Source organism: Opisthocomus hoazin, chromosome 1 (assembly GCF_030867145.1).
Source record: "Opisthocomus hoazin isolate bOpiHoa1 chromosome 1, bOpiHoa1.hap1, whole genome shotgun sequence".
Lineage (NCBI taxonomy): Eukaryota > Metazoa > Chordata > Aves > Opisthocomiformes > Opisthocomidae > Opisthocomus > Opisthocomus hoazin.
Window position 1 is genome coordinate 57959657 of NC_134414.1, and position 18918 is coordinate 57978574.

General features: G+C 49.4%; 1 protein-coding gene across 1 annotated transcript; it reads right to left on the reverse strand.

Annotated features, from left to right (window-relative positions):
* Nucleotides 1–11220: 11220 nt before the first annotated feature.
* On the reverse strand, nt 11221–12761 carry LOC142362683 (uncharacterized). The gene is given in 2 exon segments (XM_075432862.1): nt 11221–12038; nt 12041–12761. Coding segments are annotated over 2 exon segments (1539 nt in total).
* Between the last annotated feature and the right edge of the window lie 6157 nt (nt 12762–18918).

An 18918-nucleotide genomic window follows, 5' to 3' on the forward strand; every position in this document is an offset into this window, starting at 1 on the left:
ATTTACTTACATTTCCTCCACAGAAAAAATAGTTGCATAACTGGCTATCAGACTGAACTACAAAAAAAGCATCTTTTTACTCTCATGGAGATAACTTAGTATCATTGGAAATTATAACACCTTTTATTTTACTTAAAGATTAATTCCCATCATGAATAAAAGTGAATATATGGTACTGCATCTGATCTTTTATAAACACATAATAAATTTCAACAATATAGTGATCAGTCAGACCTTATTTTAACATTGAGTATTTTGGGAATTTTTCAATGACATTTTCTTTCATAGTATTACACTGATGTACCAAAGCAGAAACTATCATTGGAAGTATATTTTTTGTATTAAACTTTTATTAAAGATTATTTGCTTCATCAAATGAATTCTTTGATGAGAGAGAGATGCAGACAGACTGAATCCAAAAAGCTAGCTGTAAATAGATGACTGCTTTCAGCAGGGATGGATGTGGAAGATGCCATGAATCTACCCTAACCACTTAGCTAAAGAAGCAGATTCTTGTTCAAATTCAGATGCAGTTAATAATTTCTTTAAGTGGAAGGGCATCAGGGTCTCTATAAAGTCTCCGTAAAGACCACAGCTTGAAGGTCAAGCCATTCAGTTAGGATATAACATTTCAAGGCATCTCAGTACCAGGCAGAACAAAAGCATTAGCAGTGTCTCCTGGACTATAGTCAGACTGTTAAATAGAGAGTCCAAGGATTGATCCATGCCCAAAGACCAGCTGTCACTAACTGGAAGCAATAATTGCTGCACAGGGCCTCCTAAATAACCTATTCCTTTATCCTGAAGAGAGCTAGGTAGTGTTGTCAAAAACAGAGGGAGGAAGGGAGATAGCAATTAAGCAGAGTAGGCAAGAAGCAGAGCTCACTCGCTATGTTTAATAGTAGAGGTACGCTTTGCTAGCCAGAGAAACCTCAGGCTTTTGTATCGTCAACTCTTAATTGTTGCCTGTTCTTGAAGGGACTTCTTTCTGTAAGTGCAGTGTGATTATTATTACTCTCAAAACTTTTTAAGTTGATCATTCTAAATTGATATTACCAGTAAGTGTACTGTAATTCAACTAAAACTGTTTTTTTCTCATAGATATCATCCTTATTGTATTCGTTTTTAAATTACTACCCCTGACTATTTCCTAGAACAGTAAGGTGCCAATCATACAATGAGTTTTTGTCTGTATTAGAAACACTTATCATTCACCCCAATGATTTCCACAACTAGAGTGCCATTTTGATTCCTAAATATGATGATAAAGAAAAAATATAGTTATAGCTCAATTTAGAACAATATATTTCATAAAATTCTTATAGTAGAGAACAAAAAAACCAGAACAATGACAAGAATACTAACACTTTGCTTTACTTACTCTTTTACAAATAGGCTAATGCCATATAAGAAGAAAAAGTCTAACTTTTAGCATAATTTATGACATGTTAAATTTAAAAATATTTTAAATTTCCAGAAATGTAACTGTTTTTCACTTATATTCTGAAAAATACTGAAAGAATCATCTAAGAAGGAAATTTAAATTAATACTGTAGTTTACCAAATTTCAAGTTTTAAAAGGTAAGACTTGTTCTGTGAGCACAAATTATTTCACATGCACTTTTGATATTTGCTTAAACATTATGAGAATATTTCAGGTGCAATATAAAATATGTCTCTGGTCCTGCTTAGACCTTCTCCTGATTCTCTTGAGAAAGAATGACTTTGTTGGCTCCTGCTTTTAAGGCAAAGCAGGCTAGTATTTCTAAATTTAGCGTAATGCTTTTTACCAAGCTACCAAGCCTAAAGCTTTGGGGAGGGTTGGTGGGAATACATTCTACCTGAGTGTCCTGTTTTCACCTGGGATAGAATGAATATTTCTCCCAGTAACTGCTGTGTTTTGATTTTTAGTACGAGAAGAATGTTGATAACACTGATGTTTTGTGTTGTTTCTCTGTGGAATTATTAGTAAAATTAAGGTTTTACATCTGAAAATTAAGGTTTATATGAAAAACGTAGCATTGTTCACCCATTGAGGAAAAGCATAAAATCAAAAGGAACTCTGAGGGTGGGACACAGCTCCAGCAGGCATGCGAGGAATCCACTAACACAGCAGCTCCCTGCAACATACCACAGTAGATGGAGTGGAGCGGAGATTCCATGGCCATGCTTCATAATGATAAAGCGGGAAGAAATGGTCATAAAAACTGATAAGCAGCTCATCTGTACCCCTGAGCCAACAGGTTTTTGAAACCTTGCCAAAGTGCTATCCTCTCGTGAACTTTGCTCGTTTTAATATCGTTTTAATACCCAAACACACCTCCATCCCAAAGGCTACCTGCCTCCGAGGTGCGACCACTCCTCTTCGAGTCTGCATTCTCAATTTTCTGTAAACTATACCTTTAAACGTGAAGTAAGAGAATTTTACACCAATCGTGATAAAAGGTATGTATGACTACAGATACTCAAACTCCACCTTAAATTTAGAAAGGATACAAAAATAGCCAGGGAAAAAGGGGATCTTCAGAGAAGAAGATAACACTGTGAGCAAGTCAAGGGAAACTCCGTCTCAGGCTGCCTCCAACAACCGGGACTGGCTGACGGGCTGAGCCTTGCTTCTCCACCCCTTGGGACACCTTGGGTGAGACATAGACTAAGCGCTTTTCTCGGGAATCTTAGAAATCTCTCTGGAGAGTTACTCCCAAATGTTTATAGCCAGGCTGTATTATTTATAACGTTTTCACGCATTTTATACTTAATAGCATCATATTTGCACGTGCTTTCTTGCACAGTCACCATCACCAGCAATTAAAAAAACCTATATATGTGTTGCACAAATAAAACTGCACTGTTTAAGTAGCCAGTTGTCACAGTTTCTCACTGAACAAGACCAAATGCATCCGTGCTAGTTCATGAGCACAACTGCACTGAAGGTGCAAACTGCTATTAGTGTATCCAGAATCGTGGTAGTTTAATATACATATTGAAAGTGACTGGACTGGTAGTGGTAAATTGGATATCACTCAGAATTTAAACCTAGCCACAACTAGAGGTTTATTTTCTGCCAAATTAACGCAACAATCTCAACCCATTTTTTTTTCATTTTCCTCCCCATCCTGCTGGGGGGGTGGGGGAAGAGCGAGTGAGCAGTTGCATGGTCCTAGTTGCCAGCTGCCAGGTTAAACCATGACATTGAGTTTTCACAAACATGTGGGAAGCTTTTCAATGCAAAATGAGTAAACCTTCCCAAAGTGATTTGCTAAATATCCCAGACAGTGGAGAGAGAAAGATACATTCAAATTATTCTGGAGAATCATCCTGCTCACTTGGTTTAGGTGCCTGAACTTAGAAGAACTCTGATATCCTGATATCCCCCCCCCACCCCCCCGGAACCCAGCATGACGGCACATGGTATGGAATACCCTGCTCTGTTTGGCCAGGTGGGGGTTGGGTCAGCCCACCCGGCTGTGCCCCTTTCTGGATTCTGGTGAAAATTAACCCTCTCCTGGCCAAAACCAGGATATTATCCACCCCTTATTCCATACCACCTATGTCGTGCCCAGATCCCCCATTGTCCAGTTGATCACCACCACTTCTCCTGTCTCCAGGTATCATTCCCTTAGTCTATGGATCATCACTCTAAAGTGTCCGTTGAGTTCATTTAATCCATGACTTTGAGCTCCATCTGTCGTAATGGTTTTCCGTGGCAGGAGAGGTGATGTGTGGTGATGCGCGGTCACTTGCTGCATCCGGAGCTCAGAGTCTGCAGGAGATGTTGATCTTGATGAAGTTGTTGGGTGCCAGTTGTTGAAAACCAGGTCCAGTTCCAGCATCGCTGTGCTCTGCTAGGTTTTCATAAAAAAAAAAAGTTCATCCCGCTTTAATCTGGACGATTCTTACTACGATAATACTGGTACAACACATAACAATTATAACAGTGATAACAGACAGCGACAGGGTTATTTAACAATTAACTTCATACAATTTATTTATTTATGAACTATTCTCACCCAAAATCAAATCCCCATGAGGTACACATCGGACTTCCCCTTCCTTCCGCATTACCCACCAGGTACACCCAGGTCCTTGAGCAAAAGCAATCCCGTGGACGGGCTTACCTTTGCCTGAGGCAGGACTAACCCAAACCGCCTTCCCTAACACGATCCGCATGTGCACTATGGGGACTTTTTCCCCTTCTATGGGGCGCTGAGGTTTTGACTGGGCAGGACCAGCCCGGTTGGTGGATCCTCTGGTGTTAACGAACCAGGTGGCCTTTGCTAAATGAGTATCCCAGGTTTTGAAAGTCCCAACCCTCATTGCCCTCAAAGTGGTTTTTAGCAGCCCATTGTACCATTCGATCTTTCCAGAGGCTGGTGCATGGTAGGGGATGTGATACATCCACTCGATACTGTGTTCTTTGGCCCAGGTGTCTCTGAGGCTGTTACGAAAGTGAGTCCCGTTGTCCAACTCAATTCTTTTGGGAGTGCCATGTCGCCACAGGACTTTTTTTTCCAGGCCCAGGATGGTATTCCGGGTGGTTGCATGGGGCACAGGGTAGGTTTCCAGCCATCCGGTGGTGGCCTCCACCATTGTGAGCACATATCGCTTGCCTTGGCGGGTTTGTGGCAGTGTGATGTAGTCAATCTGCCAAGCCTCCCCGTATTTATATTTTAGCCATCGTCCTCCATACCACTGAGGCTTTACCCGCTTGGCTTGCTTGATTGCAGTGCATGTTTCACTTTCATGGATAACCTGTGCGATGGTGTCCATGGTCAAGTCCACTCCTTGGTCACGAGCCCATCTATATGTCGCATCTCTTCCTTGGTGGCCTGAGGTGTCACGGGCTCATCGAGCTATAAACAGTTCACCCTTATGTTGCCAGTCCAGATCCACCTGAGCCACTTCAATCTTGGCAGCCTGATCCACCTGGTGGTTGTTTTGATGTTCTTCACTGGCCCAACCCTTAGGGACGTGGGCGTCCACGTGACGGACTTTTACAACCAGCTGCTCCAGACGGGCAGCAATATCTTGCCACAATGGGGCAGCCCAGATGGGTTTGCCTCTGCGCTGACAGTTGTTCTTGTTCCATTGCTGCAGCCACCCCCACAAGGCATTGGCCACCATCCAGGAGTCGGTGTAAAGATAGAGCACTGGCCACTTCTCTCGACTGGCAATGTCTAAAGCCAGCTGGATGGCTTTCACCTCTGCAAACTGGCTGGACGCATCTTCTCCCTTGGCAGTTTCCATGACTTGTTGTGTAGGACTCCATACAGCAGCCTTCCACCTCCGCTGCTTCCCCACAATGCGACAGGACCCATCCGTGAAAAGCGCATACTGTTTCTTATCTTCTGGCAGCTGGTTATACAGTGGGGCCTCTTCAGCACGTGTCACCTCCTCCTCCTCTGGTGATGCTCCAAAATCTTTGCCTTCTGGCCAGTCCATGATTACCTCCAGAATTCCTGGGCGACTGGGGTTTCCCATTCGGGCGTGCTGGGTCATCAGCACGACCCACTTACTCCACGTAGCATCGGTGGCATGATGCGTAGAGGGGACCCTCTCTTTGAACATCCAGCCCAGGACCGGCAACCGTGGTGCTAGGAGGAGCTGTGCTTCAGTGCCGACCACTTCTGAAGCAGCTCGAACGCCTTCATATGCTGCCAGAATCTCTTTTTCAGTGGGAGTATAGCAGGGCTCGGATCCTTTGTATCCCCGGTTCCAAAACCCCAGGGGTTGACTTCGAGTCTCCCCTGGTGCTTTCTGCCAGAGACTCCAGGTTGGGCCATTCTCCCCGGCTGTGGTGTACAGCACGTTTTAAACATCTTGCCCTGACCGGACTGGACCAAGGGCTACGGTATGAACTATCTCCCGTTTAATTTGTTCAAATGCCTGTCATTGCTCAGGGCCCTATTCAAAATCATTTTTCATTTGGGTCACGTGGTACAGAGGCCTTACGATCTGACTGTAATTTGGGATGTCCATTCTCCAAAAACCCACAACACCCAGGAAGGCCTGTGTTTCCTTTTTGCTGCTTGGTGGAGACATAGCTGCTATTTTGTTGATGACATCCATTGGGATTTGGCGGCACCCATCCTGCCATTTTATTCCCAAAAACTGGATCTCTTGCGCAGGTCCCTTGACTTTACTTCGCTTAATGGCGAAACCGGCTTTCAGAAGGATCTGAACTATTTTCTCCCCTTTCTCAAAAACTTCCTCTGTGGTGTCACCCCATACAATAATGCCATCGATGTACTGCAGATGTTCTAGAGCTTCACGCTTTTCCAGTGCAGTCTGGATTAGTCCATGGCAAATGGTGGGACTGTGTTTCCACCCCTGCAGCAGTCGATTCCGGGTGTACTGGATGCCCATCCAGGTGAAAGCAAACTGTGGCCTGCACTCTGCTGCCACAGGGATGGAGAAGAATGGATTAGCAATGTCAGTTGTAGCATACCACTTGGCTGCCTTTGACTCCAGCTGATATTGAAGTTGTAGCATGTCTGGCACGACAGCACTCAGCGGTGGTGTGACTTCATTCAGGCCATGGTAGTCTATTGTCAGTCTCCACTCTCCAGTAGATTTTCTCACTGGCCATATGGGACTATGAAAGGGTGAGCAAATTTTGGTGATCACTCCTTGACTCTCCAGCTGGCGGATCAGCTGATGAATGGGGAGAAGGGAGTGTCCCGATCCAATATCGGGGAGGTTTCGATTCGATCCCAGGAGACGAGATTAAGATGCAAACGCAGTCATATGCCGTGCAACCTTGTAAACTTTATTTTCGGTGAACTGGGAATCGGAGGGCTGGCGGGGATGGCAGTGGGGGGGGGAGGAGAAGACGAGACAGAAAAAAAAAAGGGTAAAGTCGGAAAAACCCCAGCGGCCGAGGAAAAGAAGTGCGGGGGGGGAGAGGATTAGTTACCACCACCACGGATTCGATGATGTCCAGTGATGTCCGGTCGGCTCAGTCTCTGTGCAGGCGTGGAGCCCGGTGAGAGTAGGGCCCATCAGCCAGGCGGTGAGGAGCAGAGCAAGAGGGCAAGAGTGTGGCGAGGAGCATGTTCTGCCGTTTTATAGGGGCATTTGCGCATGCACAGAGCATGTCTGCATACATGCAGTTCCTGCCATGCATGCTGCCCGCTTAGACAAGTCCGTTTTTGCCCATCCACGGGCTACTCTGTGCGCAAGCGCTCTGCTTTCCTGCAGGTCGTTATGGTAGCTTTCTTCCAGAGGCCAGCAAGAGATGGTAATAGCGATGTCGAGACAAAACCAGTTTGTAGTGGTCTTCTGCACCACCCTGTGGGTCGACATTGCTGCCTTTACGGTGGTGTGGGAGGTGGTGGTGGTCTAGAGATACAGAACGAGAGGGAACGAGAAATGAGAGAAAGAAAGAGAGAAAGAGGGAGAGAGAGAGAGAAATAGGGGTAGAAACCAGGATAGAAGGGATGGGTGACACGGCAGGGGAAGGAGGGACCAAAAAAAAAAAAAGGGGTATGGCACAGAAATGCACAGTCGTAGGCAGGTTGAAACATTACACAGTGTAAACACTGTCTCTTAAAACACTGCTAAGTTTAACAATGTCTTACTGAACAAAAGTTGGAGGAATCAGGTAAGTATGAGGTAGTCTTTTCGTGATAACAAACATATGAAATCAGGGTGGGTGTGACATGGATATAGGTATGCAATTCTTCCGTTTAACAGTCTGTGAATTCTATAGGGTCTAAATGATGGGTACAGTGGTCGGTTTTGGTTGACGAATGACATGGATCTGTCTTACGCCATCAGGTGATGTGATGGGCATGAATTGCATATTGGATACCACATGTCGGATTAACTGAACAAAACAGGGAACAATACATGGTAAAAACATTAAAGCAGCAACCGCGCATAACAAAAATAGTAGTAATTGTTTTACCCATCGTGTCCCTGGCAACCAGGGCCACAAATCACCAGTCCAACCATTCCATGTTTGTACTGGAACGTGAGCAATTCTCCTAATATCTTTGGTCAATTGGAGGACCACTTCACCCACGTCATCGATCTCCAAGCAACAGTTAGAAATATTTAGTTTCCCACACCCTCCCCCCTCTTCAGCTAACAGGTAATCCAGGACCATGCGATGTTGAAGGATTGCCATGCGCATCTGTTGAGACGGACAAGTTAAAAGGTCTAAGGCATCTGCAGTTTTATTAGTGATGATTTCTAGAGCCGCTTGCAATCGAATTATCTGATTTAAGTTATAAATTGGTTCCCTTGCCCCTGATATTGGTTCATTGGGGTTCCAGGTGGCAGGTCCGTAATGCTGAATTATTCTCTCAGGAGGCCACTCATCACTCCCCCATTTTTGCGTTCCACCCAGGTTAACCTCAATAGATCGCGTTTTACGGGCAATCCTTCTATCCCCCAGATCATCATATAGTCTTATCCCCAAACGAGGTCCACCTGTCTCTGGGAGGAGGAAAAACATGGGCCGGATAATCCCTACGTAACAAGTCCCTGCCCATTCTGCCCGTAAACGTTTGTAGGCAGTATGTCCGCAGATCCAATAATGACCCCTTTTTGCCTTAGTGCCATAAGCAAATGGTCCAGCTGTCTCCCTTGGAGACTGAAAATGAGTTGTGTCCTTGTCGCCAAAAGGGCTAAAAAACTCAGTGGGGCTGTCGTTTATGCGGCCAGTGCAGTACCAGGCGCCAGAATCATTTTTCCACTCACACACATGACTATAGGGGTAATAATTGGATTGCTGGAGGAAGATTTCATTTTTGCTTGACCAGTATCCCTTAAATCCCCGACTGTGCCCGGCTTCATCAAGCCACATCCATATGCGGACACCTCTGTCTTTATCAACTAGCTTATGGGTGAGTGTCCATTTGCACTTGCTTTCCCCAACATGGATCCCTCCCTCCTGGACACGGTTTAAACAATATTGCCTGACAGCCAGAAACTGAATTGGCCATGTTCCGCTATCACCCCAAGCAGAATTCGTGGTCTCACTGTAATTGCTCACAATCTGGGCTGGGGTGAGGGGTGTAGACGTCCATGGCCAGCTAGATAACCCCAGGGGTCCACCACAGACCCAACAGTGACTCAGATTAAAAGTTCGATTTACAGCCTTGGCTAACGACACAAACTCATTGCCCTTAAAGGGATCATAGGGATCAGTGGGAGGTGGAGGAAGTGGTTTTCCATGGCTTCCATAGATGCATCCACGAACCAGTATGACCAACAATAACATGCGCATTCTGATTAAGTCGCAATCTGTGTCCGTTTTACTTCCTCTGGGAGAGTGTATCCAGGTTGGTTGCTCCTTCCTAGAAAATAAGAACAGAAACAAACTCGCTTCTCGGGTTAGAACAAAGGAATAATAATCAACCTGCCAGGCCTCCCACAAACTCTTTCCTTCTCTCAAGCGTAGGGGGTTGTTTTCCAGGGGGTGTATGCCCAAACAGACATGACACTGTTCACAAGAGGACATACATGTTTTGCATTCCTCCCTGGTAACTGGCCACCATCAAGCTTGCGTCTCACGAAATAAATCATACCATTTCCATACGGAGGCCCTTTGGGCCACCCCGTCAGGGGGTGGGGTTCCTGTTAAAACTGCTTTGGTCACTTTAAATGGGTCCCAAAGGATTATGGGTTGCTGTTGGATAGTTCCTTCAGCCTCTCTCAAAGCCAGACTATCTACAAATAGGCCCTTTTCCCAAGTTGTGTATCTTTTTCCAGCATCTTTGAAACTACGTGAATAGAACCCGATGGGCCAAATGGGCCCCTCTGGTTCCTTTTGCCACAAATTAATTGAGAGCCCAGTTCGTGCAAACCCCCATTTGATTTGGACTGGGTCCACTGGATGGATAGGTCTAAGGGCTTGGTATGCATTTGCCTCAAACACCAACAGTCGTAACGCCTCATCGTGGACCTGGGTCCACTCCCACTGGGCCTTTTTCCACAGTAAATCATACAAAGGTCTAGCAATAATCAAAAGGTTAGGGATATGTTTCCTCCAGAACACAAGTAGTCCTAATGCATGCAGTAGCTCTTTCTTTGATTTTGGCATTTTAATTAGATCGAGGGAGGACAGAGTATCAGGGGGGATACAAGTCATTCCCCCCCTCCAGCAGATTCCCAAAAGTTTCCCTTCACTAGAAGGGGCTTGTATTTTTTCGGGCGGAATCCTCAATCCTGTACGTTCTAAATGGGTGATAATGTCCCGCTGCCCCTCCTTAACTTCCTCTATCTGACTCCCTCCCACAAGCACATCATCTATATACTGATAAATCTTCACCCCCGCTTGTATGGGGATCTCTTCCAATTCCTGCGCTAGAGCATGGTGATCTAACGTGGGAGAGTGCTTATAGCCCTGGGGAAGCCGTGTGAAAGTGTACTGCTGTCCTTCCCAGGTGAAAGCAAAACGGCTCTGATCTTCAGGTTGAAGGGGAACCATAAAGAACATGTCCTTAACATCAATAGTTGCCAGAATCGGGTGCCCGTGCTCCTGAATGGTGCTAATAAGCTCGGCAATGTTGGGCACAGCAGCAGTTAACGGTCCCGTATTAGCATTCAAACGGCGGTAATCGAACGTTAACCGCCACTTTCCATTAGGTTTTCGCACCGGCCAGACCGGGGAATTGTAAGGCGAGTGGGTGGGAACCACCACTCCTTGTTCCCGCAGCTCTGCCAGCACCGGGGCTATGCCTGCCCTGGCTCCCAACGGCAGCGGGTAGGGTTTCACATTCGTTAATTTAGAAGGGGGGAGGGCAGGCGCCGCTTGTAGCAGACGCACCTCCGCGCTGGGGGTTTTAGCCAATTGTCTAATTTGGGAGGCACCGAAGGACCACGAATTTCCCTGGGTATCACGCCACTGTTTACCCTTTAAAACATCCATGCCTAAAAGGTTCATTTGGAAAGGTCCCACAGCTACCTTGGTGTCCACGGGTTCTCCCTCCCCCGGTAGCCATAATGTCACCGGAGTCATGGGCACTGTCTGAGTTTTCCCTAAGGCGTTTAAAACTATCAGGCTTTTGGACGGGACCGAAATTCCACACCGTTCCGCCTCGACCCGACTTAGCACAGTAATTTGTGCTCCGGTATCAACGAAAAAGGTTACCGGTCTCCTCTTTGGCCCTACCGCCACCGTAATCAATAAATCCCCTTTGTTATTGCAGGTGAGCTGTCTTACAAACATCCACCCTCTGCCTCCCCCCTCACCCTGGGGGAGCGGAGGATTTAGTTTCCCACCAGCTTCTTCCCTATTTCGTTCCCCGCCCCGAGTTCCACCACGGGTGGGGCACTAGGACCTGGCGCAAAAGCGATTTCTCGCCCTGACCATCTTTGCACAAGCTGTCCTAGCTTCTTGGTCGGGAGTCCATCCATGAGGTCCCGGGGAATGCCCTTCTGAAGCCCTAACTGCCAGAGTCCCTGCCGATTCAGGGGCTTTTCTTTCCCGGCCAGATGCGGGCTTCTCCCTGAGAAAAACAACTGCCCACTCCCTCGCTCTGCGGCTCGCACGGCTCTGGTTTCAGCCCTTGGATATGGCCGGTTAACAGGTCCGTATTTCCTCCCATAGTTAATCAGCTCTTGGGCTATCTCCCCCCACGTCCACACTTTCCTCCCCGGCCACCGACGGTCGGGGGCCGCGCCCCCCTCCAGGGCAGCCGCGATTCTTTCCTCGCTGGGGGTGTTTTGAATTCTCCCCTGCAGCTGGATCCCTATGGGTTTCAGGGAATCGGGAAGCCCCCGTATTAGAGGAGTCATTCTTTCGGGGTCTGCCGGCAGCAGCATCGGGGAGCTCAGATTAGGCTTGAGCTCCCGATCATACATCATCTGAAGACAAGCCGCTTTCTGCACACTTTCCAGCAACTGATCTGTTGTGCCCATTATGGCCAGGGGATCCCCCCTCTCCAGCGGGTTCAACCCCCCCGCACAGTACGCAGCCCTCTGAGTCAGCGACCACGGGGCTCGGCGATCGCCGGTGGTTAAGAACACACCCGGGCCCCAGTACCCTTCCGCTTCCCTTTCCGACGACAAGATCCCATCCCCCCCGACAGGGACACCCTCCAGACATATTCTGTCTCCGATTCTCTCGCGGTTCTCGCAAAATCTTTTCGCAGCTTTGCCAATTCGGTTGCCGCAAAAGGGGTTTCTTTAGTAATAACCTGGGGACGATTATCACCGTCATCTTCATATACGAATTCCGTTTTAACCAACGGGTACATGTGGGGGGGGGGGGGGGGGGGGGGGCTGCCTGCGGTCTCTTTTGCTCCCTTCAAGTCCCCCTGGGGATAGATTGATCGTATCCCTTTCTCTGCCCGTGTTGCTTCTGTTTCCGCCAAGGAGCCTGCGTCCCTCAGGAGCTGATTCCTTAACTCCTCCTTCAATATTACGTTTTGGCACCTCTCCTCCTCCAGCAGCCGCTTACTTTCCCGCAACTGTTCTCGCAGAGTTTCTACCGCCGCTTGCAGAGAATCTACCACCACCTCAGCCTGACCAGATCTCCAGTTCCTTTCCTCCACCGCAGCAGCCAAACTCGCTCCCAACACCGCACAGATGATCGCTTTTCCCTTCCCCCTCTTAACTCTGGCTTCTTTTTGCAACACTTTCATTCTGTCTACCACACTCTGTAACCGAAACCAATGGTCCCTCGCCCAGCCTTGCCCCTGGAGCAAGGGGTGAGCTCGGTGAGCCTCTAGAAAGTCATACAGCCTCTCTGGTTCCTCAGCCCACACGGACACCCAGTCACACGTGTCAGCTGCCTGCGGGGCAGCCATTTTCCTACAAAGGGGATGTCGACCCGGGAGGGCCACGCTTTGAAATTCGAGCTTCCCCTATATGCTCCCGGGAGGCCAAAACGTAATCTAAAGCACAAAATTCCCACAAAGTTCCTACAAAAATTCCTACAAAGGGGATATTGTCCTGAGAGGGTCACACCTTAAAGTCCAAGTTTCCCCTATGCACTCCCAGGGGATGGCAGCGGGGGGGGGGGGGGGGAGGCGGAGAAGACGAGACAGAAAAAAAAAGGGGTAAAGTCGGAAAAACCCCAGCGGCCGAGGAAAAGAAGTGCGGGGGGGGAGAGGATCAGTTACCACCACCACGGATTCGACGATGTCCAGCCATGTCCAGTCGGCTCAGTCTCTGTGCAGGCGTGGAGCCCCGGCGAGAGTAAGGCCCATCAGCCAGGCGGTGAGGAGGAGAGCAAGAAGGCGGCGAGGAGCAGAGCAAGAGGGCAAGAGGGTGGCGAGGAGCATGTGCTGCCCTTTTATAGGGGCATTTGCGCATGCACAGAGCATGTCTGCATACGTGCAGTTCCTGCCATGTGTGCTGCCCGCTTAGACAAGTCCGTTTTTGCCCGTCCACGGGCTACTCTGTGCGCAAGCGCTCTGCTTTCCTGCAGGTCGTTGTGGCGGCTTCCTTCCAGAGGGCAGCAATAGCCGGCAATAGCGATGTCGACACAAAACCAGTTTGTAGCGGTCTTCTACAGGGACTCTTGGTTAGTAGGATACTGTCGCCGGTGCACCGTTGTGGTTGCGATGGGTACCTGTTGTTCTTCAACCCTCAGCAACCCCACAATGGAAGGATACTCCGAGAGACCAGGCAAAATGGACAGCTGTTTAATTTCTTCCCTCTCCACAGCAGCTATGCCAAAAGCCCACCGATACCCCTTTGGGTCCTTGAAATACCCTCTCCTAAGATAGTCTACACCAAGGATGCACGGAGCCTTGGGGCCAGTTACAACGGGGTGCTTCTGCCACTCCTGCCCAGTGAGGCTCACTTCAGCCTCCAATACACTCAGCTCTTGGGACACCCCTGTCACTCCCGAAATGCAGATGGACTCTGACCCTTTGAAATCTGATGGCATTGAAGTACACTGTGCACCAGTGTCCACTAGAGCTTTATACTCTTGTGGATCTGACGTGCCAGGCCACCGAATCCACACCGTCCAATAAACGCGGTTGTCCCTTTCCTCCACCTGGCTGGAGGCAGGGCAGCTCTAATCCTGGTCAGAGAATTTGCTGCTCACCTGCTGTAAAAATGACTTGGAGGTCCCTTCCAGAGGATCGGAATCAGGATCAAACTGTCCACCTGGTCTGGAGAGCTGGCTGCTGGAAACTGGAGCGGCATTTTTCCTGACAGAATCCCCTTTGGTGATTGTTTTACCTCGCAACTCACGCACTCGTGCCTCTAGACTTCAGGTGGGTTTTCCATCCCACTTCCTCATGTCCTCTCCGTGGTCATGCAGGTAAAACCACAGGGTGCCCCGTGGTGTATAGCCTCTGTATTCTCTCTCCTGAGGAGAGGAACGCTTGTCCCTAACAGCTGAGATGATGGCCCATACAGGTGGGGAGTAGGACATGCTCTCTTTCCTTTGCCGGACCTCCCGGGCCAGTTTCTCCACAGCTGAGACAAGGGAAGAAGCGACACTTTCCTCATATTGCCAGAGTCGGACAGCCACCTCATCCACTGCTGGTGCCTCCTTATCTTTCCAGTCTACTAATGCCGGTGAGTTGGCATATGAGGAGGGTGCGCTCCGCACAAAATTCCTCCACATAGATGCTGTGCACTGGACTTCATCTGGGTCTGTGGGTAACTGGTCATCGTCTGGTTCATAGTAAATCAGCTCCCGCACAGCTAATTCCTTCGAGTACTGAATCCCCCTTTCTATATTGGTCCACTTGCCAGGATACCATACAAAATCGTCACTGAAGGGGTACCTCTCCCTCACGCCTGACAGAAATCTCCTCCAGAGGCTGAGGACTTGTTCCTTTTTCCCAATGGCCTTGTCAATGCCCCCATCCCTGGCCAGGGATCCCAGCTGCTTGGCTTCCTTGCCCTCTAATTGCAAGCTGCTGGCCCTGTTATCCCAGCACTGCAGCAGCCAGGTGACAATGTGCTCGCCTGGGTGGCGGCTGAAATCTTTCCACATGTCTCGCAGCTCACTCAGGGACAGGGACCGGGTGATGATCTCTGTCTCTGTCTCCCGCGATGACCCTGGCTCACTATCATCCTTCCCGGAGCGATCTGCTCTCTTTGCATGTTTCTTTAGTTTTACAGGGGCGACTGCTACTGGCACAGGTTGTTTATTGGCCTCAGCCGCGATGCCTGCTGCTGGAGCTGGGGCTGGAGCTGCTGCCATGCCCACCGGGGAAGCCGGGGCCGCCCCTGCGGCTGTGGCTGCAGCAGCCGTGGTGCCGGTCGGGGGGGGCTGTGACTGCCTGCTGGGCTGGAGGGGCTGCAGGGCCGGCTGGGGGGGCAGCGCCAGTCGCAGTGCCTGCAGCTTCGTTTCATCCCCCTCTCCGTTTAGGGAACTGAATCAGCTTGAACAGGGCTCGGTAGGCGTGGGCCAGACCCCAGCACATTGCAGTGATTTGTGTCTCTCTGGAGTTCTCAGGGTGGCAGCACACTTTTTGCAGGTATTTTACTAGTTTGTCTGTATTCTGCACCTATTCAGGGGTGAGTTTCAAAGACACCATAGGTGCCCACTGCTCTAGACACCTGCCCATGCTGTCCCACACACCAAGCCACTCACAGCTATCCAGCCTGATCATCCTGATCCTTTTCCCCGAGGTAAGGAACATCACCACAGGGAATGCGTACACCTGATACGGATTCAAAAAGCACAACCATCTGATCAAAAACATAAACATTTTTACCGGCGACTGTTTAACTAACACAGTAAATATGTACAACAAATTATAACAAAATTTAGGAAAATTGTTTTAACACCCGCTGCTCAGCCATGCCGTTATCCCCGCCCCACAGTTGGCCGCCAAATTAAATGTTCTGGTTTCGGCTGCCGCCGGCAACAAAAGCTCCACACGGCTGCCCCTCCCCCCGCCGGGGTGCGGAGGAGAATGGAAAGTAACAGGCAGAAAACTGGTGGGTCGGGATAAGGGCAGTCTAACAGAACAGCAAACAAAGGGAACAGTAACAACAACGATACAGAAAAAGGGGAATACACAAAACAAACCAGCAGAACAGAACCGCTGTTTCGGACCGCACCGCCGCTGTGCCCTCCCGAGATGTGAGTGAGTTCCCACCATGCCCCCCCCCCCCCACCGGAACCCAGCATGACGGCACATGTCATGTAATACCTGGCTCTGTTTGGCCAGGTTGGGGTTGGGTCAGCCCACCCAGCTGTGACCCCTCCTGTATTCTGGTGAAAATTAACCCTGTCCTGGCCAAACCCAGGACACCGGCGGGCACGGAGTTGCTGCAGCCCCAGCTCCAGCAGCAGGCATCGCGGCTGAGCCCAATGAACAACCAGTGCCTGTTGCAATTGCCCCTGTGAAACTAAAGAAAGACGCAAAGAGAGCAGATCGCTCTGGGAGGGATGACAATGAGCCAGGGTCATCGCAGGAGATAGAGACAGAGATCATCACCCGGTCCCTGTCCCTGAGTGAGCTGCGAGACATGCGGAAAGATTTCAGCCGCCACCCAGGTGAGCACATTGTCACCTGGCTGCTGCTGTGCTGGGATAACGAGGTCAGTAGCTTGCAATTAGAGGGCAAGGAAGCCAAGCAGCTGGGATCCCTGGCCAGGGATGGGGGCATTGACAAGGCCATTGGGAAAAAGGAACAAGTCCTCAGCCTCTGGAGGAGATTTCTGTCAGGCGTGAGGGAGAGGTACCCCTTCAGTGACGATTTTGTATGGTATCCTGGCAAGTGGACCAATATGGAAAGGGGGATTCAGTACTCGAAGGAATTAGCTGTGCGGGAGCTGATTTACTATGAACCAGACGATGACCAGTTACCCACAGACCCAGATGAAGTCCAGTGCACAGCATCTATGTGGAGGAAGTTTGTGTGGAGCACACCCTCCTCATATGCCAACTCACCGGCAGTAGTAGACTGGAAAGATAAGGAGGCACCAGCAGTGGATGAGGTGGCTGTCCGACTCTGGCAATATGAGGAAAGTGTCGCTTCTTCCCTTGTCTCAGCTGTGGAGAAACTGGCCCGGGAGGTCCGGCAAAGGAAAGAGAGCATGTCCTACTCCCCACCTGTATGGGCCATCATCTCAGCTGTTAGGGACAAGCGTTCCTCTCCTCAGGAGAGAGAATACAGAGGCTATACACCACGGGGCACCCTGTGGTTTTACCTGCATGACCACGGAGAGGACATGAGGAAGTGGGATGGAAAACCCACCTGAAGTCTAGAGGCACGAGTGCGTGAGTTGCGAGGTAAAACAATCACCAAAGGGGATTCTGTCAGGAAAAATGCCGCTCCAGTTTCCAGCAGCCAGCTCTCCAGACCAGGTGGACAGTTTGATCCTGATTCCGATCCTCTGGAAGGGACCTCCAAGTCATTCTTACAGCAGGTGAGCAGCAAATTCTCTGACCAGGATTAGAGCTGCCCTGCCTCCAGCCAGGTGGAGGAAAGGGACAACCGCGTTTATTGGACGGTGTGGATTCGGTGGCCTGGCACGTCAGATCCACAAGAGTATAAAGCTCTAGGGGGCACTGGTGCACAGTGTACTTTAATGCCATCAGATTTCAAAGGGTCAGAGTCCATCTGCATTTCGGGAGTGACAGGGGTGTCCCAAGAGCTGAGTGTATTGGAGGCTGAAGTGAGCCTCACTGGGCAGGAGTGGCAGAAGCACCCCGTTGTAACTGGCCCCGAGGCTCCGTGCATCCTTGGTGTAGACTATCTTAGGAGAGGGTATTTCAAGGACCCAAAGGGGTATCGGTGGGCTTTTGGCATAGCTGCTGTGGAGAGGGAAGAAATTAAACAGCTGTCCATTTTGCCTGGTCTCTCGGAGTATCCTTCCATTGTGGGGTTGCTGAGGGTTGAAGAACAACAGGTGCCAATCGCAACCACAACCGTGCACCGGCGACAATATCGTACCAGCCAAGACTTCTTTCTCCACATTCATCAGCTGATCTGCCAGCTGAAGGGTCAAGGAGTGATCAACAAAATTCGCTCAGCCTTTAATAGTCCCAAGCTAAGTGATACGGTTGAGACACCAGAAGGACGGGATGTCATCCAGACGGACCTGGACAAGCTGGAGAGGTGGGCCTGTGTGAATCTCATGAGATTCAACAAGGCCAAGTGCAACGTCCTACACTTGGTCGGGGTAATCCCTGGTATCAATACACGCTGGGGGATGAAAGGATCGAGAGCAGCTCTACTGAGAGGGACTTGGTGTACTGATAGACGAAAGGCTGGACATGAGCCGGCAATGTGCGCTGGCAGCCCAGAGGGCCAGCCGTGTCCTGGGCTGCATCAAGAGAAGCGTGGCCAGCAGGTCAAGAGAGGAGATTCTGCTCCTCTACTCTGCTCTGGTGAGACCTCACCTGGAGTACTGCGTTCAGCTCTGGAGCCCTCAGCACAAGAAGGACATGGAACTGTTGGAGCAGGTCCAAAGGAGGGCTACAAAAATGATCCAAGGGTTGGAACACCTCTCCTGTGAGGACAGGCTGAGAGAGTTGGGCTTGTTCAGCCTGGAGAAGAGGCTACGGGGAGACCTGATTGCAGCCTTTCAGTACTTAAAGGGAGCCTATAGGAAAGATGGGGACAATCATTTTAGTAGAAACAGCAGTGACAAGACGAGGGGTAATGGTTTTAAACTAAAACAGGGTAGGTTTAGGCTGGATATAAGGAAGCAATTCTTTACAATGAGGGTTGTGACACACTGGAACGGGTTGCCCAGAGAGTTAGTGGAGGCCCCATTCCTGGAAACATTCAAAATCAGGTTGGACAGGGCTCTGAGCAACTGATCTAGTTAGCAGTGTCCCTGCTAACTGCAGGGGGGATGGACTAGATGACCTCTAGGGGTCCCTTCCAACTCAAAACTTTCTATGATTCTATGATTTCTATGATATGGCCAGTGAGAAAATCTACTGGAGAGTGGAGACTGACAATAGACTACTGTGGCCTGAATGAAGTCACACCACCGCTGAGTGCTGCTGTGCCAGACATGCTACAACTTCAA